At 39.1% G+C, this 24,777-nt stretch overlaps 1 protein-coding gene across 31 annotated transcripts in view; it reads left to right on the top strand.

The window, feature by feature from the left end:
* inpp4b (inositol polyphosphate-4-phosphatase type II B) overlaps positions 1-24,777 on the top strand; it is a 765,675-nt gene that overhangs the window by 183,508 nt on the left and 557,390 nt on the right. For 21 of the 31 annotated variants that reach the window (XR_014533081.1, XR_014533082.1, XR_014533084.1 and 18 more), the window contains 3 exons: positions 1,142-1,250; positions 13,407-13,590; positions 21,256-21,549. Coding sequence is in view for 26 of the 31 variants with exons in the window: in XM_083538638.1 (XP_083394764.1) it covers positions 1,142-1,250; positions 13,407-13,590; positions 21,256-21,549 (587 nt within the window). In the remaining 5 variants the exon portion in view is untranslated. The remainder of the gene's footprint in view (positions 1-1,141; positions 1,251-13,406; positions 13,591-21,255; positions 21,550-24,777) is intronic. The other 10 variants (XR_014533083.1, XM_083538648.1, XM_083538643.1 and 7 more) reach the window with 1 other exon arrangement.

Raw genomic sequence — 24,777 nt, 5'->3', positions numbered from 1 at the left:
TTCAGTTGCTATGATATGGAAGACCTCAGCAGTAACAACTGGTCCGTAATGATCAAATTACAGCTTATCAGGACAAATTAAAACTGTGTCCTGTTATCACCACACCATGTTTCTCTTTGAGCTTTGATCCATATATCAATATGCTGCCCCTTTGTCATGATTATCAAGCGTGTTGGGTCGCGGTAGGTCAGTGGGAGGCTGGAAAATTTGCGTCTGTATTTCAGACTTTAAAGCTGTTGCTTTAATAAACACCGTCAGGCACAGTTTAAGTTTATGGTGGCAATATTACCACCATAATAAGTGCAGGTCTTGTTAAGCATTGACACTGTGATATTTTTACAGCACAGGAAATGTTTTTGTAGTGTGAACACTGCGTCTTGATATTTTTATTTTTAGAATTCCAGAAACTGGACAGTTTTACCCTCGACTCCGTGCGTTACAGCTCTGTTGCGGTTCCTTGTATTTAAATGTGTACACCCAGTGGGTGAGAGAAACACGCTCAGTTGAAAATATTTCCCAAGGCTGACACTCGTTTAATTATTGTGTTTTGTATGAGAATATAGTAATTAAAATGTGCATCATAAATGCTAAATGAACACCAGTGAAACTTTCATTACAGGGTTTGTTTCTCTGCTGCTGTGAAGAGGAAGCGGTGGGTCGCTGCGAAACCGCCTTTCATTATTTTAACCAAATAGCTTTGATAAATCTTCCAGCAGCACATGGAAATGGGGGAAAAATTATATCCATGATTTCATCTGACTCTGGGTGAGCACAAAAAAAAAAGGATTAATTACCCAAATACTGAACTGCCCACGTAATTAGCTTGGCAATTCATGGGCAGATTATGAGTTCACATTTTGAGTGAACTCCTTGAGCTCAAAGACATTTGGTATTTTAGTTTAAACCACTTAATACAGGCAAGGCGGCACCTTGATGCTATTATCCGGTGAACATTAGCCGGGGGCCTGGGAAAACAGCCTGCAAACTTTGACTATTATTACTGAATATGGAAAGATTCATGTGTGGAAAGATCATCTTCTTAAAAGAATAATCCCTTTCTGAATTCCAATGCCAGTCAGCTGTGCAAGCAGAAAGGCTCAGCTGGCTGCGTGCTGATACCCATGTTATTTTGTTCTGCCAGAAGCCTTCTACGATGTGATCACAGTTGGAGCTCCAGCCGCTCACTACCAGGGCTTCAAGAACGGAGGCCTTCAGAAGCTGTTCAGCCGATATGAAGCAGAGAAGAAGAGGTGAGTTCCAGACTCCGCCAATCACAGCGCCTTCTCATGCACATAACACCTTTAGGTTTTGTCTTTGTTAGGCTTGCCTAACAAGTACTTCAGCAGATGAAGAGGCGAATATAAAGATCTAATTCAAAGGTTTTCTCTTTATACCCGATTCTGTTTTTACCAATGAGGCCATGGCTTCCCAAAGTTCTTTGGCGCTTTGAATAAACTCTCATACTTTTCTCATAAATATCTATTTCATGCTGATATTTTATACAGTTATAAATGGCTCTATTTCAGTGCTGGCACACCTGTTAATTGTGAAGAATTATTCAGCTCTAAAGCCTAGCCACCTGTCACATCAGACTTTGATTCATTTTTGATACACTAGAACTAAATCCATTTTGTCTAGAGTCAAGGATTAACATTTTTCTAAAGATTTATTTTAGTCTGTTGAAAATAGGCACAATTCTTTTTTGGGTGGGGGGCATGTGTTTGTATGTTTGGCACTGGAAAACACACTTTTTCCGCATGCAAATACACCTTGAATGTATCACGGTTTTCATGCTTATAAAGATCTCTGATTGGTTTATTTCCAAACGATAATCTCCACCCACAATTTGGATTTAATTACCGTGCCAATGGGCATGTTTTGCATTGGAGACCATTTAAATGTGATGACTGTATCTAGGGTGGCATGGTGGGTAGCAACTGACTCGATCCTTGGAGTCTGGGTTAATATCTGTCTGGAGTTTACTGTGTTTTTCCAATGTTGACACAGGTTTCTTCTGGGTTTTCTAGTTTTTTCTTCGCTTCTGAAAAACATGATTTATGTGCACTGGCTCCATGAATTAGCTTCAGGTATGAATGTGTCTTGTGTGGTGTGCTGTAGTGGTCTGTTCAATGTTCAATGGATGAATAAGTGGGAAAAAATCTTGCGTTTTCTTGTTGAAAGCTGCTCAGTAGTTGACACTATGAGCATGTAAAAGCTTAAAAGCTTTGTACAGTTCCCATCTAAAGGTTTGACTTTGGTGATGTGCTGAACTCTTGCCCTCAGAAGCTAGAGGAGTTTTAGGATGGCATGGAGGGTTAACATTTTGCACCCTGTATTTATTTATCTTTTGAAGAGTTTTGACAGTTCACAGCCCGTAGGCTAGCCATTGTTAAAGAAATTGATTGATGTTTACTTTTGTAGGATGGCAGCAACAGGACTGCAGAGCCTCATCTGCAGTATAAATGGCAGTATCGAATAAGGCCGTCTCAATTTGATTGGAAAAAGATGCTCTTTGCCTGGCACAGTCTCTCTCTCTCTCTCTCTCTCTCCCTCTCTCTCTCTCTCTCTCTCTCTCTCTCTCTCTCTCTCACATCTTGAACAGCTGCTTGCGTGCGGCCCCATTGCCACCCCCAGGGTCTTTATTGATATTCTGTGTCGTTCTTTATTGAATCCCCACTCTGTGATTCCATTACTGATTCCCGTCTGCTGCCATCTTCCTTTTTTCGCTTCCTGCTTGCCCCCCTTTTCTTTCTGTCAGAGGAGATGTATAATTAGTTAGACAGTTCCCATCTTTCCTCCCAGCTCACCCAAATCTGCCAAAACCAGCAGGGAAAGCAATGAACCAGGCACAGTGGCATCCCTCATCAGCTATTGCCCAGAAAAAGGATACATTGGTGATCTGAGATCAGTGGACCTCATGTCCTTATTTCATAGAGAACAGACTGTTCCTCAGTATTCTTATCATCAGTCAAGTCCAGATTTCATGCACAGGGTAATTATTTGGAAACCATATTGCATTTCACTGAACTTGAAACGTCCTTAAAACGCATACCCTAGATGAATGGTGCATTTCCCACTAAAATATACTACGTTCTATTTATTCACGTCTTGTGTTCATGGGAGGAAAAACACAGGCATTTTTAAAAGGCCTTGGCTTCATATATGCTCCAACTAATGATAGTTTATCATTTAGTCTCTCGGTCCACCGCCATCTTCTATTAGTTATGCTGATTTGTATTAATATTTGGTTCTGTCGCATGCATTTAAACTGCCTAGTTACATTGAAATAGATTGCACGAGAGACTAGACTTTTTTTTCATTTAGACTTTTTCATTCAACCCATACACTGGAGTACCTGGGCTTATACCTTGGTGGAGTAACTGTGTTTGTTTCCTGTTATTTCCAGTATTTCGATAGAGAGGTTTTCTGTATTGGTGCCGTGACCCGAAGTAGTACCAGACAGTTTAACCTGCAGTTTCTATAATTGAGTTCAGTGCATAACCTGGTTAAACAACAGGAGTATGATTTGTATCCTGGACGGTAAACCGGTATAATAGTCAAGCACCAGGCAGTATTTCCATATTACAGTAACTGGTAGTATTTCTGACTAATTATCAGACACCTGCAGTTTACACTTACTATGGAGTGAGCATTTGGAGTATACCCTTTTTTATAGTCAAGCACCTGCCGTATTTCCATATCCTGCTGGGGCACCTGTAGTTTTCTTTTTCAATGGTCAGGAACCTGCAGTATGTCCATACAATGGTCATGCACCTTTCAGTATACCTTTATCATGGTCAAACACCTGCACTATGCTTCTCTGCTCATATAATGGTCAGACACCAAGGCTGAGGTTTTAGGTCTGATTTTCATTGTACTGATTATCTTATTTAAAATTAAGAGGTCTCGAGCAGCAAAACAATCCGAACCATCCAGGATTTATTTTTCTTTCAGTAGAAATATCATACAGTACAATACGAAAAATTGATGCACAGATGCAATGTGGGAAATAATTATTTGATCACCTGCTGATTTTGAAAATGTACCTATTTTTTTATGGGGTAAATTCTATGTAGTTTCATTTTAACAGAAAGAGACAGAATAAAAGAAATCTATAAAGAAAGATTATAAATTAATTTGTATTTGATCCTGTACCAACCAGCAGGATTTCTGACTCCCACACACCCAATTAATCCTGTACCTTTAAGAAAGGACTCCTTATACCAGCATATGCGTATAAAAGACACCAGTCACAGAATCAACCTCTTTCATTTAAACCTCTGCACCACAATGGGCAAGACCAAAGAGCTGTCAAAGGACGTCAGGGACGAGATTGTAGACCTGCACAAGGGTAGAATGGTCTACAAGACCATCAGAAAGAAGCTTGGTAAGAAAGAGAACACAATTTGAAAATGGAAGAAATACAATATGTCAATCGCCCTCGCTTTAGAGCTCTATGCAAAATCTCACCTCATGGGGTGAGGATGATTCTGAGGAAGGTCAGCCCAGAATAGCATGAGAGGATCTTGTTAATTATCTCAAGGGAGCTGGAACCAAAGTTTTCAAGAAAACCATTGGTAACTCACCAAGGTCTCTCTGCTGAAGAACACACATGAACAGGCCCATCTGAAGTTTGGCAGTAAACACCTAAATGATTTAGAGAAGGCTTGGGAGAATGTGATGTGGTCAGATGAGAATAAAATTGAGCGCTTTGGCATCAACTCAACTCGCCGTGTTTGGAGGCAGAGAAATGCTGAATATGACCCCAAGAAAACCATCCCCACTTTTAAACATAGAGGAGCAAACGTTCTGCTTTGATGCTGTTTCTCTGCTAAGAGTACAGGAAAGCGTCACCACATGAACGGGGAGATGAACTGTAGAATTTTGGATTAAAACCTTCTGGCCTCAGCCAGAACACTGAAGATGGGTCATGGACAGGTCTTCAAGCATGACAATGACCAAAAACATACTGCCAAGGCAACAATCTGATGGTCTTGTAGCCCATTCCAGCCTTGTGCAGGTCTACAATCTTGTACAAACTGTAAGTGATGTCTGTACACATAACAAATAAAACTTGAAACTTATTAGGCTTCATGGCAAACTTCTTTATTGATATTCACTACTTTATCAATAATTGGCATTCCTCTGACCCTGGTAGGAAGAGTAATCAATTCAACAAAGATATTTAGAAATTGCAAAGAAACGTAGGTCACAGTTTTGATCCTGATGGAAAAGTGCTATAAACAATCAGAGCAGCAAAACATGTTACGGGTTAGTCATGCCGGCTCAAAACAAGTGCACCTGCTGGGGATCAGATCAGTTTGCAATCATATTGTATCATGAACAAGTGCAAATGAGAGAGTTGGTGCGGGATGGGGGGATGGCTATTATTACATCTCTCTGATGGATTATTGGCTGTCAATCAGTGTCATGCTTATTACACCCGATCGCTGGAATCATGGGAAATAATGTTGATTGTTCATTATTCAAAAAGCTTCTCTTTATACAGACGTGTGCAGATAACTTGTCATTTCTGAAACAGTGTAGAATTCTTTAGTTATTTAGTTATAAAAGTTAAATAAAGTAATATAATAGTGGCAGGAGATGGATTGGGTGAGATCAATTGGTGAATCTGTGTGTGATTTAAGTGTTCGCGTGGTGCCCTGCAATAGACAGTATATGTAGACCCCAATTTACGACGTAGATAGGGACCGGAAAAACGGTTGTAAGTCGAAGACAAAGCCCTTATTAATAATCCATGGATGGATGGATGGATGGATGGATGGATGAAAAAAGTAACAAAACTACAATTTGGCATAAGTTCTGTAGTGAACTTCCTTTTTCCTTACCCACCCAACACAGGCCGAATGCTCACCACTCTCTTCAACCAGACTCATTGATATTACCTGAATAAAAGATAAAACAATTTGGAAAACTGGACATAATTTTTTTTAAAGCTGGCTTTGTGAAACAATACTCACGCCATTGTAAATTCTGAAAATATAAAAACACGATGAACAAATGATAAGCTTCTTTAGTGATCTCGTGTAGTCCTTGAAAAGCAAACAAAGGAAGTGCGTGAAAAACCTTTGAAAGGCCTTATGTTTCATTTTGTGCACTTCAAGAGTCTGTTTGAAGACTGTGTGAAGTTTCTAAAGTGCACTTAATACAAGAAAATTTTAAATCACAAAAGCACTTTCAGCACCAAGGTCAGTTGGGAAGACGGTCAGTTTATCAGCTGCACAAGCCAGAGATAAGAAGGAGTGTACTTTTTCAGGTTCACTGAATTGAAATCAGTTTTGCTGAAAGAGAGATTACATTGAAGACTAATCCGGCAGATATGGCGATGGTTTTGTTTCGTATTTGACTTAGTTAATGACTCGCTGTAGCTTAAAGTTTCCAATTTTCTGCCTCGCTGGCCAAGTAAGCCTCCTCAAGCCTCAAACTCTTGCTTAAAATCAAACAGCATGTCTCTCGGAAATCAAATCTATTTTAATGCTTTTGTGGTCGAACACACAGCAGTTCTGTCATTATTATTTTAATGGCATTCTTTGGTAATTCACTGTGTTTTCAACTGGTTTTGGCAAAGCGGGTATTTTTAAGAATTTTTAGACTTTTATTCACCTCTTAGTGTTGTTCTTTCCTTATCCTTAGTAGGAACCAGCCTGTGACCACCAGACACACACACATATACACTGACAGATTTTCCCGATTCACTTATTCTCTTGTTCACTCCAGCTTTGTCTGATGACACTTTGATGATTGGATTGGATTAAAAGCTAGCCGAACAGTGACATGCGAAACGTGGTAATTTAATGCTTCATTAATTCATCATAAGATGAGCGAAAGGTAAAAGCAAAGGAGCAAGGAGTTGAGAGCAGGACAATGAAATAACGGTCGCTCTTTGTTCCTTAGGGCACAGTGTGAGAGGAGGAGTAAAAAAAGTGGGGGACAGAGACCACAATGCCAATTCATTGTCACCTGTAATGTCCCTTTCCAGCTTTACCTCTTCTGGACTATAATACGCTACAGCACAACTTCAGCTAGACAAAAAACCCCATTATTATCTATTAGGGCTACACGATGATGATGGTGGTAATTGTAATTATTTTGCTCCATTTTGAATCATGATGATCGCAAACAGTTTAGAGAACTAGACAATGTTATTGGCACACTGTACATTGAATTTTCTGAAAATCTTTTAATGTCTCCCCAATATGATTTCTTCAAAACAACCCCCCCCCCACCCTGCAGTTTTTTCTTCTTCTAGATTTCCACATAAAATTTGTAATTGGCTACAGTACGAACTTCTATTATTAAAAGGTCCAAAAAAGTCAGTAAATGCAGATTTTCTATCGCCAATACTTATAGTGGATGAAGAAAATGATCTAGGTGCTGAATAAAAAAACTGACAATCCTCTGGAGCAAATGGGATGTTCAAAAAGAGCATATGAATCTCGTGATCAGGTGTCCATATAGTATATTTGGCATGACAGCCTTGTGTTTATTATATGTTTGTGATCAGGCATGTTTAGTGAAGAGAAATGCAAGAAGGATTTGTCCATTATTAGCTGCATTTGTATCATGTTTTATACTTTGAAATTGCTACCTAACAATTCCTTCTTATCCCATTTACCATGACTATATTTAGCATATTGCCATATTAACACCACAATCTTCTTCTTCTTCTTTCGGCTGCTCCCATTAGGGGTCGCCACAGCGGATCATCCGTCTCCATACCACCCTGTCCTCTACATCTGCCTCTTTCACACCAACTACCTGCATGTCTTTCCTCACCACATCCATGAACCTCCTCCTTGGACTTCCTCTTTTCCTCATACCTGGTGGCTCCATCTTCAGCATTTTTCTACCAATATAATTCATGTCCCTTCTCTGCACATGTCCAAACCATCTCAATCTCGCCTCCCTCACCTTGTCACCAAAACATCCTACATGTGCTGTCCCTCTAATAAACTCATTTCTAATCTTGTCCATCCTCGTCACTCCCAACGAAAACCTTAACATCTTCAATATTAACACCACAATGCTACTGGTTATATTTTTAACTGTTCAGAAAGTTTATTTAGCTGTCATTTTCTGTGACAGCAGTTCTGAAGGTAGTGCTGGCTATAATTTAGATTGTTGGTAGTACATGATTCTTTATGAACGTCTCTAGGATACATATGTAACCCTAGTTCTCTGAGGGAATGAGATGCTCCGTCAAAACGCTTTGGGAATGCCTCCCGTTGTCTACACTCTGAGCCAACGGCTCGAAGGGGGGCTCGGATAGAGCCGCCAACACGACGGTTAAATCCCACACAGGCACTCTGGGTTGTATTCCGGGCTTCAGCCTCCGGGTGCCGTGTAGGAAACATGTCACGAGAGGGTGTTTCCCCAGCGACTGCCCCACAGGCGGGGTACAATAAACCGCGATAGCGGACACGTAAACCTTCAGGGTGAATGGGGCCAACCCTGTGGCAAACTGTTCCTGCCAGAGCTCCAGAACTGAACCAACCGGGCAGTTGACTAGGTCTAACTGGTGGTGCTCACACCACGTGGGAACAGCTGACATCTAGCAGCATATGACCTCCTTGGGAGGCCAACGAGGTGCCACCAGGAGGAGATGAACTCCTTCCTGGCAGATTCTCTCCAGAACTCCTGGGAGCAACGCGATAGGAGGGAAGGCGTACAGACGCTTCGTTTTGCCTCGGCGAGAGCGGGACCTGAGCTGGGATGGAGATCACTCTCCTCGAAGAGTGCTCCCCGGGAGCGGAGAGTGCGTATAGCCATACGGCTACAGCACGGACAATCGTCTCTCTTAAGAGGCAATTGAGCATGCTCTACTCCCAAACAAACAACAAAACTCATTTGTCCCCCCCTAATTAAACAGGGGCAAGGAGAAACAATAATGCAAAAGTTTGTTTGTTTTTTAGCCATGGTAGCACAGATTCACACACAAAGTGCTTACCTGAACAATCAGAAGCTAATGTTGCTACCATCGCTCAGCCATTTTGTAGCTTCCTGGTTTACGCGATGTCGCCTGCCGATGGCATCACGACTTGCCTATTGGCCGGATTTCACACGTGATTCAGAGCGTGGACAATGCGAGGCGTTCCCAAAGTGTTTCGACACAGCTCGAGTTCCTAAAAGGGAACAATTTATACAGGAACTTCCAAAGTATGGACATAGCAGAGGTAATCATTATATTGTTAAAGAGCAAGATGATTATTTAACAGTCCCCGGTGTAAGTGCTTTCTAGAGGCTAATATGCTAAGAAAGAATTTCACTGTGTTGTAAATGTGACAGATTAAAAGTCCCTTATCCCTTATTTACCCCAACTTTGGAATGGTAACAGGAATTATCCTTTTAGCATTGTATTTATTATTATTTTAAACAGGCTTATAAACAGGAAGGTTGTGATTAACTGGAACTAGAGGCAATAAAGAAAGACGCTATATCTGATTCATTTAAAGTAGCCAAAAATGTAATCCTGGCTTTAAAATGAAATGGTTCATTGCACAGCTTCTATAATGCCCATGTTGGGATTTCTCTATACTGAACTGAGTCATTTAGGCCTCATTAAGAAACCGTATTACTGGCACTGTGCGTACCTCAAGAGCCCTTAATTCCTCACTTTATTTGTGTTTAATTGAATCTGGTAGGCATGACCTGAATGGTAGAACGTGACTAATCTATCTTATAACAGATGCTGAATCATTAAGCACCTTTTTTCTGCAGGTGTCAGATGATGAGAGAGACTACAGTATGTGTTTCTCTTCGCTCTGAATGTTTCATCCATGTGTTACTTATACTATATTGCCAAAAGTATTGGGTCACCTGGTCATAAGTATTGTACAGGTACTTGATTTTTGAGCATTGCAAGTCACATTTAGTCCCAATATGCTCTTATAATTCCCACCAATCTTATGGAAAGATGTTCCACTAGATTTTAGAGTGTGCTTTTGGATATTTGTGTTTATCAGCCACAAGGGTATTACGAAAGGCAGGCACTGATGTAGGTCAGCGTTCCAATTCATCCCAAAGGTGTTCAGTAGGGATGAGATCAGAGCGCTATAACAGGCCACTCAAGATCTTCTTTTCCAAAGCATTTAATCCATATCTTCAAGGAGCTCCCTTTGTGCACAGGGGCATCGCCATGCTTGGAACAGGTTTGGGTTTCCCAGTTCAAGTAAATGCAAAATTGTATTATAGCGCATCTAAAGACGTCCTGTACAATTGAGTGCCTCCAAGCTTTGTGGCCAGTTTGGAAAAGTATTACATATAGCAAGAAAGAGAAGGTGACAATACTTTTGGAAATATAGTGTGTGTATGTATATATATATATATATGTGTGTGTGTGCTCATGTATTGAAAGAGAAGAGAAAGAAAGCATGTAAGAGACAGTGGGAAAGTTGTACATGTGTGCTTCTGTTACTTTCTGTTCAGACAAAGCCATGTCCTCCGGCATTAAAGGCATTGTATTGTAGGATAAGGCACAGATTGCTTTTTTTTTTTTTTTTAGCCATTGTGCAGTTTCAGCACTATCACTACATCTAAAGGAAAAATGTAAGCACCGGCTTCGGATCACTGATAAAATCCGGGTTGTTCCCTGCTGGACGCTAGTGGCAAAGCGATGAGTTCGCTTCTATACTTTCCTCCTCCGTCTTCTTCGCTATTAATTAAACTTACACCGGAGACTGGAGCTTAATTACACTTAAGGGCTTTTGTGCTTCCCTCACCCTATTTAGTATCATCACTCATTCCCATTGATGATTTATGAACACCCACAGCAGACGTTTACCTTTCCGCTGTTGCTCCCCCTAAGGTTGCTATGTGTGGTGGATTAGCGCAGCACAGAAACAGGAGCTCATTTACTGTGGAAGCTGTGAACTCCCCTGCAGGTTTAATCCATCCAAAAATAACTTTGAGGCCATAATTGTCTTGGGAAAAAAAAGTTTTTAGTAGTTTTGATTTATAATTGATTTTTGGAGGGATTTTTTTTTTGTTTTTATTTTTTCAGAGCATCTTAAGATAGAGGCAGTTCATTTCTGTTTTCTGCCCCACGGCATTTAGACACTGTCCCTTGATCCGGCTGAGTTAATAAAGGCTCTGATCATTAGATGCCTTCTTTCTCAGCCATGGCCTCAGGTTTTGTGTCCACTCTGCCATCACTAAGTCTCAGATGGGATTTTGTCCTGTTTATTGTTTTCTTCAGAACAAGGTTTCCCCATTCTTTAAGGATGGATTGTGTTGAGTTTTTTTCTCTTTCTCACACACCTGATCTAACTCATCAACTCATTAGCAATCCCCTTTTTGACCTGGATCAGGTGTGTTGGAATCATGTAGACCTCAAAATGTCTCTAGGACTAGTTGAATCACAGTGTAATTTGGCATTTTATTACAGAAACTAAATCGTGTTTGTGTCTAGCATATGGACCAGCCTTTTATACCAAACAACCTCGTGCAGTTTTCAAAGGTTTTGTAATAATTGGAAATGGAAGCCGTTTGAATCACGCTAATGAATGTGCCAGTTTTTGGTGAATAGGACATATGGTGGCTTGTCATTTGCATTTTGGTTTGCAATTATTAGTTTAAATTCTGCTCCTCACACGGTGTAATATTATAGGGAATTTTTGTTCCATTTTTTTAATTTTTGTTCTAAATTTGTCTACAGAATCTTATTTTATATATATTATATGCCTGCTATATGTGGTTCTTTTTTAAACTGTTACCACAAAGTTGGAGGCACTAAATTGTACAGGACGTCTTTAAATGGGCTGTAATAGTATTTTGCATTCAATTGAACTTGGAAATCCAAAACCTGTTCCAGCATGGCAATGCCCCTGTGCACAAAGTGAGTTCCTTGAAGCTTTGCAGAGGAAGATCTTGAGTGGCCTGTTATAGAGCTCTGATCTCATCCCTACTGAACACCTTTGTGATGAATGTAAACGCTAACTGCATTCCAGGCCTCCTCACCTACATCAGTACCTGCCTTTACTGACACGCTTGTGGCTGATGAACACAAATATCCATAAGCACACTCCAAAATCTAGTGAAACATCTTCCCAGAAGTGTGGAGGGCATTATAAGAGCTAAATATAGAATGCAGTGCTCAAAAATCACATACCGTACTTATGACCAAGTGACCCAATACTTTTGCCAATATAGTGTATATATAATTTACTTATAAGTTTTTGTGTACATGTTTTTAAGTAGGTTAACTGTTTTCATTCAAGGACAAGCTACCAAGTGGGTGCAAATCCGCAGATGATCAATGTAGGGAGATTAGAGAAGAACATTTTAAATGATTTAATAATATTTCCTAAGGTTCTTTAACCTGATGCCCTGAGATAACAATACAAATAGTATTATGTTGCCTGATGCTGTCAAAAATCCAGTAGTTACAAATTCCACACTTTTTGGTTCACTGAATTTTTTCTTTATTGAAACTTTGCGGTTCACGCAGGCCTGTGCAAGTTCAGTTGAGGGGTAACAGCATGTCGCATGGTTTGGGACTGTCTATAAGGAATACTTTTTCAATGACTGTGCTGCTTTAATAAAAACTGTGTTGAAGAAGTTGAGATGATTTACTTTTCCCCACCACCTTGTAGTCGGTTTTATTATAATTTTTTTCCAGGAATTAAGAAATTATAAAAATTTTGAAACTTAGAAAAAAGTGTAAAATAACTATGAATAAAAAATAAAAGTGAAATGATACAACGTGCCTAATATACCATTCTTTATATATGATTTCAGCAGATTATTGTTCATTTGCATTAAGATGTCCCATAGCCAACAGGAACCATGCTCATTTGGTTGTTTTTTACCTTGCGCTCTGCCACCAGTTTTGCAAGTTCGAATGAGAATTTTTACAAATGCTGTTCTGAACAACTTAACAGATAATGCTATACACATTGCACATGCTGTGAATCTACACTAGACAACTGTTTAGTGGCAATTAAAGCTGATCGTAAATATATTTTCTGCAGCAGAAACAATTCTGAATCTACTCTTACTGGATTCTGAGGAAACCAGCTGACGTGTCTTGCATTACCTTTGGTCACACATGACTCATTTAAGTAACTTCAATAAGCTCTGAAATTAACCGCAATGAATTTGCAGGCAGAGTGCACAAAGCTAGTGGGCGTCTTTTGATTTGATCAAATTATAGCGGTTTTCATCGACAGTCTTCACATCGATTCTTCATTGTCCTCCACAGGTCTATTCTGCGGCCTACACAGAGTCTTATTTCTATGTGTTTAAATATCACTAATCACAATCATTTTCTTTATTTCAGTAACATTGTGCTATTATATAAAGTTCATCTTTCTTTGTGGAGGCTTTAAAGGTTGTGTGTGAGAGTTGTTTGTCCTGCTAGCTGATCATCGTCTGTTTCTTTTACACAGCTACAGCACGGCATTTCAGTGCATCTACTACTCTCCAGAGCACACAGCCAAGGCCAGAGAGATCCTGAGCATGGTGGCCCAGCTGCAGCCTGTCATCTGTGGCCTGGCTGAACACCTGCTCGTCCAGGCCCAGCAGCGCTGCAGCCAAAGCCTCCGGGAAGCTCTCAAGTGTCTGGAGGAAAAGGTGAGGATCAGGTTGCAGTTCATATATAATGTTAGCTAGTAAAATGTACAAGCCTAGCCTGGTTCAATTCTGAAGCTGCTTCTCTGGTGAAAAATAAACCATTACTATACAGCAAATCGGACTTTAGAAATTCGATGCGTGATTATGTTGCGACATAGAACCAAAACTTCTGTGCAGTACCACCCAGATTTCAGCAAATGTTCTGCTTCATGAACACTTAAGCTATGCTAGTTTCCTTGGGTAATGTTAGCTAACTGCAAGCTGATATATTGTCTGTTCACTGGATAACTAATATTACTTAGCACATTGTTAGGCAAATAACAATAACCTCTAACTGACTGTTAGCTAGCTGATATCTGTCCCACTTGCTGGAGGCAATTTCTTCTAATCGTATATATACCACATATTAGCTACACTTTATGGACAAAAGTATTAGGAATCTGACTTTCCAGCTATATATGCTTCTTCCCCAAACTGGTACCACACAGTTAGAGGCACACAATTGTGTAAGACATTTTGGATGCAGTATCAATACATTTTCCCTTCACTTGAACTAGGAGACCCAAACCTGTTCCAGCATGACAATACCCCTGTGCACAAAGCAAACTCCAGGACCATATAGTTTACATGGGTTGGAGAAAATCTTGACTTTGGGATGAACTAAAATGTGGCCACCTCAGTACTTGACTTTATTAACACTTTCGTGGCTGAATGAACACAAATCTCCACAAGCACACTCCAAAATCTCGTGGAACATCTTCCCAGAAGAGTGGAGGTTACTATAACAGCGAATAGGGACTCATTCATAAAGCACACAAATCTTGTGGTTAGGGTTGCACTAACCTTTGCACATAGTGTATATAATTATCCGTTTGTTCATAAACATTACATGTAAAATACAATTATGTGATTACAGCATGCAAGACTCTACATTTTTTTTATTTATTTATTTATTTTTTGTTAAACCGATGTAAAATTGTTTATTTGGTTTAGGCAATATCTGGTATAACGTTTCATGTTTTTTTTGTAAAAGCATTAAAAATATCAATACTCTTAGACTGCTTTTATGCTGCAGCAGGGCGTTTTTTTATTCCACCTCAAGCTTCTTTGAAGAAAAGCTCATTAAAAGCATCCAATCAGAAGTAACCAGTCGGATGCGTTAAAGTTTCCCATTTTCTCAGTGAGGGTTAATTTCATTACTTTGTATGCAAATTTAGAAAATTCATTATTTTTTATTATATTTTTTTGGATGAGTTAGCAGGCTGCTATTATCATAATTAATAGTGATGAGTTTGCAGTTTTAAGTATCCAATATATACTATAGATACTATAGAAGTATCCTCTTCTATCTTTTTTTTTTTTTTTTTTTTATCCAAGATGCTTTCTAGGTATCTTTGAAAGGTGCATTCATGTTAATTCGTGTTATATTGTAATTTGCCAATTTTAATTTTTGGAAATGACAAAATCCAAACATGGTCAAGGTCACAACAAGGTCAAAATGACTAAATAGTGTTTCTTCCATAGCATTCTTCCTGTTTGATTTAAAGGTGCTTGAGGCATGCAGCAGTCATAGTAGTAATCCCCTCACCCACGCCCCCAAAAATATAATCAGCTAGTTCGTACTTTAGCTGAATTTTGGACAAATAAACAGCTTTTACACTGAATGAATTTACACAAAAGGTGACTGCCTGCATCAAGTGTGTTATTCGAGTTTTGTAGGTGTATTTCCACTGTATTGTGTAGCTCTGAATAAAATCTTAGGGCAGTAAACATTCTGCTTTTAAATGTTTCGATTAAAGAACTTCTGTGTCCAATTTGTGTCGCTTTGTAATTAACTAGTAAAAGATATTGTAACAATTTCGTTTTGATCCACAAGCCTCTATCTCGTCCGTGTTAAGAACAGCCAAGTGGTCGCACCGGCCTTCACAAATGGCCGTCTCACTCTGTTCTCATGCCAAACCTAACAAAGGCAGGGTGTGTGCTGTTGCCAGAACGAAGGCTTTGGTGTTTTATCAGTGTAATTAATGAATTACATCTGGTGCTGTCAGTATGCAATCTGCTCAGACGAGATTGTTTTAGCCTCTGCGGAATAGCGGCCAATCAGCTGCTTTAATTGGTACATTCTCTCTGTCACTGCTTCTCTCCGCCTTGATTAGAGGTGGGAGTCCTCCCAGCATCCTCTGCCACAGCTAGCAGAGTCTGATTGAAATCTCAGACTGTGTGTCTGCGTGCAACAGAATAACAGCGAGATTAAACATTTGATTTCATAGTCTTACACGGATGAGTACACACACACACACACACACACACACACACACACACACACACACACACACACACACACACACAGCATTGCTGTTTCTCATCTAGTGGTTCATGTCACTGTGTGAAAATCATAAGAATTTGTTCAAATGTAACAACGAGCAGAGTAAAAAGCAATTTGTAAATATGACAAATTATTAAGCGAATACAGACAGTTGTAATATAGATGGCTTTTATTTATTTTTTTCACATAGTCACTTGTTTCCATAGATTGACACATTAAATGGGGGAGGAGTCATCCTAAAAGAGACCACACCCATTTAATGTGTCAATCTATGGAAACAAGTGACTATGTGAAAAAAATAAATAAAAGCCATTTGCGATGGCGATTTGAATGAACTACATTACAACCCGTGATTATGCAAATATGTGGTATTAGATTCAGAACCCCATCTAGGGGAAAATCATTGGGTAGAATTGTGTTCATTGTTCCAGTACATTTCCACTCGTAGATTCGATGCCATGGTGCGGTAAAAGCTTTTTCGATGAGTTTCTGCCAGATTGTTTTGTCTGTAAGCCTGGATGTTTGTGTTGCACATTTTGCATCTAATCTAATGGTGTTTATTTATTCTGTAGTTAGATGAAGTAACTTATAGCGTTTTAACTGCTCACTGCTTCATTTAATTCTAAACTACACTTTGCTAAATATTGTAGCGTATGTGAATATAAAGTGTCTTTGTACCTGCAGCTGACATTATAATAGACCCTTTAATCAGCCTGCAATTTCACGCTCTTCTGATTGATTTTATTTTCATTCTCCTGCTAATGGGCTCCAATGTGGGCAGTGTGGAGCCGAAGTTATACGTGCGCAAGGTGAATAAATACTGCTGCGGATCCAAAACTAAATTCCATCCCAATGTATAAGGCAACACAAAATCACCCACATGTCTGTGAAGATGTGACTAAGAGCAGCCGATAACCACACACTGATCTGGACTGATGAAGATACTTCAAGTAGTCCAATTTAAAATCCTGTCCGTATAAGGTTTAAGGGGTTTCATTTAATATTATTTTTACAGTTTCTTTAAATTCGACATCGGATATTTATTGAATTATTTACGTGATCCATTAGAGCTTTTTATTTACTCCCCAAACTCATCATACTGTGTTGAAATTGAGAACTGAAACTGAAAATCAATAATTTCCCACCTCTTAATCGGGTTCATCATTTACACTTGTTGTCAAATCCATTTCTGGTTCTTCAGATTGAGTCATTGCATGCAAATCAGCTTTTAATTTGTTACAATCCGTGTCCTGTCATTTGTCATTTTCAATTACTCTGTGCATCCGGAATGGTTGTGTAATCAAAAATGAAGACTGAGATGTTTTTTTTTTTGTTTTGTTTTTTTACCTATGGTCATCCACTTCAGCAGTCACACCACATGCGTTATAATGCAACGTAAATGGATGTGTATTGCAGAGACAGATGTATTTACACTTGTCTTCCCGCTGGCTGAAAAACGTCTCCATCCTGAATACTGATCAGATCTCAATCTGTTTGAAATGCATCCTGGGTGCAGTCCAACCTGCATTTATATGCAGATAATCCCTATCCAGCTATAATCCTGATACTAAAGGTGATAAATAGGATCATTATTTGTGATGAATAGTAGATATAAAAACTCAACAGACTGTTTGAAATAACCTACAGCGGCAACAGATTGTAATCATGCTTTAAAACTCAAGATGATTCCTCTGCTGTTTTCAAATACCAGCAGTGTTGTTTTTTTTTTTTTTAAATCCTGAGCCCCAGCGTTGCAGCTATTACTCATTTACTGCTCCGTCGCACCAGCTCATGCAAGGCTTCATGAATATGACAAGCTGAATCAGGTGTGTGACATTAAGAAAAGCAGTGAACTGTTCAGGGCTGTGGCCTTTCAGCAGGCCGGGTAATACAGTGTTCCACTTATCGTTCCTTGCTGCACAAAATCCATTTCCAATCCACAAGTCTTTTGATACCAATCCACAAGTGGTTCTCCTCCAAACAGTACATCGTTTTTTCCCCACCGTAAATTGAGAGTTAATGAAAATCTCAGTGGGGAAAATTTCTAAATATGATTTAGTTTTTCAAGCTCATATAATCCAGAAAGTTCATCCAAGCCCTAAACAGATTAGCCAGTAAATGGAAATTACTTTGATAAGCTTCTTGGACGAGACTTGGATCGATGGCTTAATAAGAGATTGATCGTGCGTGAGGACGAAAGTCCAGCAGCGTTGCGCCTGTGCTTCTCGCTGTGTACGTATGAGCCAGCAGTTCCTGTATAACTAACCACAGGAATGCCATAAATATCTCTTATCTCCTCTGAGTTTCATAATCACACTTAAAAGATAAGCAGGTCAATGCGGATTGACATTTTAACCCTGCATTATTGTTTTAAATTCTCTATGCAGGCATTTGTTGTGACCTATTGCTTCTGCTCTTATTTCACAACCAGATTTCATAGATGGATACAATTTACATATCCCAGTACAAAAGAACAGAAAATTCAGCCCTTTTAAATTCTTATTTCTGAGTTTTTTTTAAGCACCATCTAGAGTACTGCAAATCAAATCACAGGTTTATATTCTATTCTATTATATATATATATATATATATATATATATATATATATATATATATATATATATATATATATACTGCTTATTTTATTTTATGTATTATATTATTTTATATTATTTAATTGTATATATTGTCATTATTTATATATATATACATACAGTACAGACCAAAAGTTTGGACACACCTTCTCATTCAAAGAGTTTTCTTTATTTTCATGACTATGAAAATTGTAGAGTCACACTGAAGGCATCAAGGGCTATTTGACCAAGAAGGAGAGTGATGGGGTGCTGCGCCAGATGACCTGGCCTCCACCGGACCTGAACCCAATCGAGATGGTTTAGGGGAAAAGGGCCAACAAGTGCCAAGCATCTCTCAGGGAACTCCTTCAAGACTGTTGGAAGACCATTTCAGGTGACTACCTCTTGAAGCTCATCAAGAGAATGCCAAGAGTGTGCAAAGCAGTAATCAAAGCAAAAGGTGGCTACTTTGAAGAACCTACAATATGACATTTATATCATAGTCATGAAAATAAAGACAACTCTTTGAATAAGAAGGTGTGTCCAAACTTTTGGTCTGTACTGTATATATATATATATACAATTATTTTATTTAATATAAATATATCATAATTTGCTCATTTTGTCACGTGACTCACATACACGCTATGCAGTGCATTACACAGGAAACACAATTAAGTAGTTCATCTTATGAGTCATCTGGTCCGAGTTTTTAAAGTTGTCAGTGTCCCCTACTGTACACTCTCACCAACATCCTAAAACTGCTAAAGCTTCTATACCTCTTAAATTATGTGCAATTCAGGTAGGCACAAGAATAACACCAAACATTAGCTTTTATTCCTCTTGAGAAGTGGAAATACACCCTGAAGTGCAAAGTATTTTATTGAATTATATTTCTTATGGTGCTGCCATGGCTTGTTTCTTCTTTAACAGAACAAATACTGACATCAAATAACTCTTATAGATATTTTACAGCTTAATATATTTACTTTATATCATAAAAATACGCAGGAGCTAAAATTCGAATGTAGCACCTGCAAATCTAGTGAAACATGCTCATCTTTCAACTGTTCCACAATTTTTGCTCTTTTAAATGTGCGAAATAGGCTCTTAATGCTGCAGGAAATATTTCAGGACTGCGTGCTGTCTATAGAAAGCTGTGTTATTGTTGACAGAATGAGTTTATAGCTGCTATAACTTAAGTGATAAGAGGAAAGAAACTGTTTCCAAGACATTAAATGTAACTATAAACAGATGTGAATGTGAGCATAAATGTGAACGAGACAACTGATGCATCATTATGCACTGAGCATCCTGTAAATAATAGCGTCCATAAAACCTTTGAAATAAGGCTGACACTCATCTGATTTATCGCCATCATAGATGACAAGACGCTGTACTTTAATTTTCCTATTATAAGCTTGTAAGAAAAGCCATTGTTTTTATGGTCTGGCAGTGACTCGGTTATTTCTATCGCTGAAATATCCATATTAAGTCTGTAAGTGACGTCAATTAAAAGTTTCTGCTCTAAGCTGCACGTTAGATTAAACATTACTTAACCATGAATCTTAAAGAAATATACCTATAATGTGTTTCAACACTTATCACAAGGTTAGTAATATATGGACAAAAGCATTGTGACATCTGACTTTGCCAGCCATGTTGTGGTTCCTCCCCAAATTGGAGTTGAAGCCACAATTGTATAGAATGTCATTGAATGTGGTCGCATTACATAATTTCTTCGCTTGAACTTGGAGACCAAAACCTGTTCCAGCATGACAATACACCTCTACACAAAGCCAGCTCCATGAAGATATGCTTTACATGGATTGTAGTGGAAGATCTCCTGCTACAGAGCTCTGACCTCAACCCTATTGAACACCTTTCGGATTAATTAGAACGTTGACTGCACCGTCTCACCTCGCCTACATCTCCACAAGCACCCTCTGAGCTCTAGTGCATCATCCTCCCAGGAGGGGAAAGTTAAATGTGGAATAGGATGTTAAAAAAAGCACTATGATCAGGTGTCCACAAACTTTTGTTCAACTTTTGTTTTTCTTTCACACAAACCAACACTGCTTTTTCCCTTATTTTGCATTTGCATTAATTCACAAAAGTAGGGCTTGAAGTGTTTTGGAATGTGTGTACATTCGTTTTTGTTTTGTTGACTTATATAGAGCCTACTTTAATATAGATTTGTTTCTTTTTTCTTTTTTTGCGTTCTTCTCATGTTTTTACATCCATAGGCATAATAGATTAGCTTGTTGTGACGCTAACTCAATTATTCCTGAGGGCTCTTGTGACTATCAGCCAATCAGGTCCTCTACTAGGATCATCATTAGTACCCCCCACCCCACCCAAAACACCTTGTCTCCTTGTTCCTTATTGCTCTGTCTATCACTACCAACCTCAATATCTTGTATTTTCTGTCTCTCTGTGTACTGTGGCGTCTCGCTCAGGAGCAATTGAGTTGTTTGTTGATGTTGTTGTTGTTATTGTTGTACTCCACACCGAAGGAGAAGAAGCTCATCTCTCGGTTTTTTTCATTTTTCCTTTCATCCGGAGTCGTTCCTTTCTCTTCCAACTCCTCATCCTTTTTTTCACTGTCTATCATGCATTTCTTCTGAAGTGTGTGTGTATGCGTGTTATGAAGTTTGGTGATGGGTTCTTGCGTGCGCTCGCGCTCTCCGGTTCACTGTAGTGACGTGCAATGTAAGGAAACATTGTCAGATATCCATGCTAAACAAGCATGCCCTTGTCTTTCAGACGGAGCAGTTTGTGCACTCCCTGAAGGACGAGTTGGTGAAGAATGCTCTCTTCGCGCTACACGCAGCACGGCCCGACTACATGAACCAAAGCCAGGTTTCTACTCAGCCCAAAACACACTTGACCCAAAACGTGGGCCCGAACACGACCCCGAATCAAAACCAGAGCCGCGAGCCGAGCGTCGTCGTCTGCAACAACGTGTCTGGCTCTCAGACGCCACCTAAAAATGAAGCTCGCCAGCCTCTTAAACACCAAGACCTTCCCCACCACAAGGAGTACGATGAAGAGGAATGGGCAAGTATCCAATCACCTCTCTTTCTCGCTTTTTTTTTTTTCCTCTCTCACTGATCTACTGTGTGCCCCCACGAAGGCCTTTTCTTTGTAGGAAAAAAGGGCAGAGTGTGTATAAGGTTTTGAGTTGAACGTTTCAGGATAAAAAGAGAAAACGTCTGTATGAGTTTTGAGTTCACCATAAAAAAAACTAAACAAAAAAAATACCAGAGGTTTTTATCTTCAAGGAAGCAGGAGATCGGGAGAGGAAGCAAGCCTCGAGCTAAATTCTCACTCGCAGGAACGACCATGAAAATTATTCATTACAATCTTTAAACACTGAAACTTTCTATATGGTATCTAAAGCACTCTTTATATGCATCATGCTCCAAATGTGCATTAGAGGGTATTGTTTGTTTTAATTAAACTTGTATGTGTGTGTGTGTGTGTGTGTGTGTGTGTGTGTGTGTGTGTGTGTGTGTGTGTGTGTGTGTGTGTGTGTGGACGTGAGGGTTGCAGGAAGATTGGTAGCTCAGTCTAAATCCATCCCACCACCATGAAGCCTCCACTACAGGGCCCTTGAGCAAGGCCCTTAACTTTCACCTGATCTGATGTGATAATGAGATAATTCTAAGAACGTTTGCCAAATGATGAAAATGTGTGTGTGTCACGTAGTTTTTTCAAATGTTGTATTTTGCACAAATGTCTTGTATGATAAAAGCAACCTGTCAGTTTGGACACTGGACAAATTTGCAGAAAATTACACAGATACTAATAAAAGGAGGTGTGTGTGTTTGTGTGTGTGATTTTGTGCTCCATCAGTGTCATAGCTGTGGCTAACAGCAGGAGATTAGCAGCAAAGCTAAAACAACAATCTCTAATCAGTGATGAAATGATTCTTTTTAGTGCTCAGCAGAGGAGAAAAAAACGAGCCAAAGAAAGAAAACGGTCTCCTAATAAGGGAGGAAAATACGACGAAGGCACATAGTTTGTTGTACTCTGCGCATTGGGAAGCCTAATTACTCTTGCAGTGCAAGGGTGAGAGAGAGAGAGACGAGCGACTGCAGAAACCACAATGCATATGTGAACGCACAGCTAGAACGAAGCCAGAACTTCTGAGAACATGCAAGGTGTGAAGTGTAGAACGCCGGAGGAACAAAGGGCTAATGAGTTAAATAAAGGGGTAGCGGCTCACACACATTTAGCTTATTGCCGTAGCATTTTTTCACTTTGACAAACAGCACACAGATTCCACATAGTGTATAGACGGCGACCTTTTCTAGAAAACGTAACCAATACGCCGCAAGTACACGCAAGCATCAGCCCGTAATGACAAATAATCTATAAGTGTGTGTAGGGGAGGGGATGTGTTTGGATCCTGATCCTATAGGGGAATTCTGTGAGGGAAAAATTGTATTATGTATGTTTAAAATAAGTATTTTGCTGATGTAGTGATTAATGTTGTTAATTTTAGCATTGGCTGTGGTGTTTACTTAACAGGAGATACTCTTCCTTGATTAGTGCTTAACCTATAGGGCAAATATATATACAGTGAGGGGGAAAAACTATTTGTTCTCATGCTGATTTTCTACGTTTGCCCATTGACAAAGAAATAATTACAAATGGTCCCCGAGTTACGATGATTCAACTTTTTTTTCATTTATTTTTTTTTTTTTTAGATCTTACGAAGGTAATAGCGATACGACAAAATTGTACAAATATGAAAAATTTCACACAACAGACACGGTCAGCAGCGTACGATGAGCGTATCTCTCACCCTGTGAGATGCCCCACTCTCGCTAGCGGTTGACAGAGTAAAGTTGTCTCAGTGTGTATTCTTGACTGTTTCAAACAGCAATTTTAGTGATAAAAGTGTGTCTTGTATGTCTCCTGCTTGTAGTGAAAAAAAGAAGAGAAAAACCATATGAAAATTATATATCAGCATGAAGCAGGGAAGACCGTCACAATCATGATACCATCTACGACTTACGATATTTTTGATTTACGATGGGGTTGTCATAATGAATCTCCATCGTAAGTAGAGGATTACCTGTACGCTATAATTTTAATGGTAGGTTTATTTGAACAGTGAGAAAAATACAAAAAACAAGAAGTACATTAAGGTCCTGGAGTGGCCCAGCCAGGCTCCACACCTTAGTCTCATAGAAAATCTGTGGACGGAGCTGTAAGTTTGGGTTGCCAAACGTCAGCCCTGAAACCTTTATGATTTGAGCAGGATCTGCAAAGAGGAGTGGGACAAAATTCCTCCTGAGATGTTTGCAAACCTGGTGGCCAACTAGTCAAGAACTAAGTCATGTTTTGCGAATAGGTCAAATACCTAATTTACTCAATAAATAAAAAAATATATAATTTGGAAATGCGTTTTTCCGGATTTTATTTCGCTGTTATGTAGTCTCTCGCTGTTCAAATAAACAAACCATCAAAATTATAAACTGATTATTTCTTTGTTTGTGGGCAATCATACAAAATCAGCAGGGAATCAAATTATATTTTCTCTTATGTAGCAATAATTGATCACCTGTCCTCCTCCTGCAACCTTCCGACCTGTAAACTAGTGATTGTCGTTGATGAACAATTTGTTCATTTTCACGTGACTCAGAAGAACGAGTCGTCTCAAAGAGTGATTAGTTAATTTTCGACTGGACACGCATGAGCAAAGCATCACGAAATCTCCCTAGGTTGTGTACAGGAAACAGAATTAAATAGTTCATATCTCGACTCTTCTAGTCCGAGTCGTCATACTTTTATCACGTGACTCACATACACGCTATGCAGTGCATTACACAGGAAACACATTTGAGTAGTTCATCTTATGAGTCATCTGGTCCGAGTCGTTCGTATTTTTTTTTCCACGTGACTCCCATGTCCGCTATGCAGGTGTTTAAAGGAACGAAATGAACTAAATCTTCATTTTGATGAACAAGATTCAAAGAACCAAGTCACTAAAATGAGCCGATCTTTTCATCACTACTGTAAACACCAGAAGAACAACAGATGGTAGACATTTATAACCGTGTAAACATACAAAAAACATGATTGAAGAAAGTGGAAAGGTAAATGATGAATGGTTTATTTGTTTATCGTAAAAAAAATAATAATTTTCTTTGGTTTAATGAAAAATTAATATGCATGATTGTGTCGAAAAAATTTCTTGTGATCGAATTTCTGTTTTTTTAGATTTTACATTAGATACAGAGCTTCTCGAAATGACAATTTTAATAAAGCTTTTGA

The sequence above is a fragment of the Silurus aristotelis genome (genome assembly GCF_946808225.1).
Source record: "Silurus aristotelis genome assembly, chromosome: 4".
In the NCBI taxonomy this organism is placed as follows: domain Eukaryota; kingdom Metazoa; phylum Chordata; class Actinopteri; order Siluriformes; family Siluridae; genus Silurus; species Silurus aristotelis.
The sequence above is the reverse complement of the archived record's forward strand: the minus strand, read 5'-3'. Positions and strand labels throughout refer to the sequence as shown.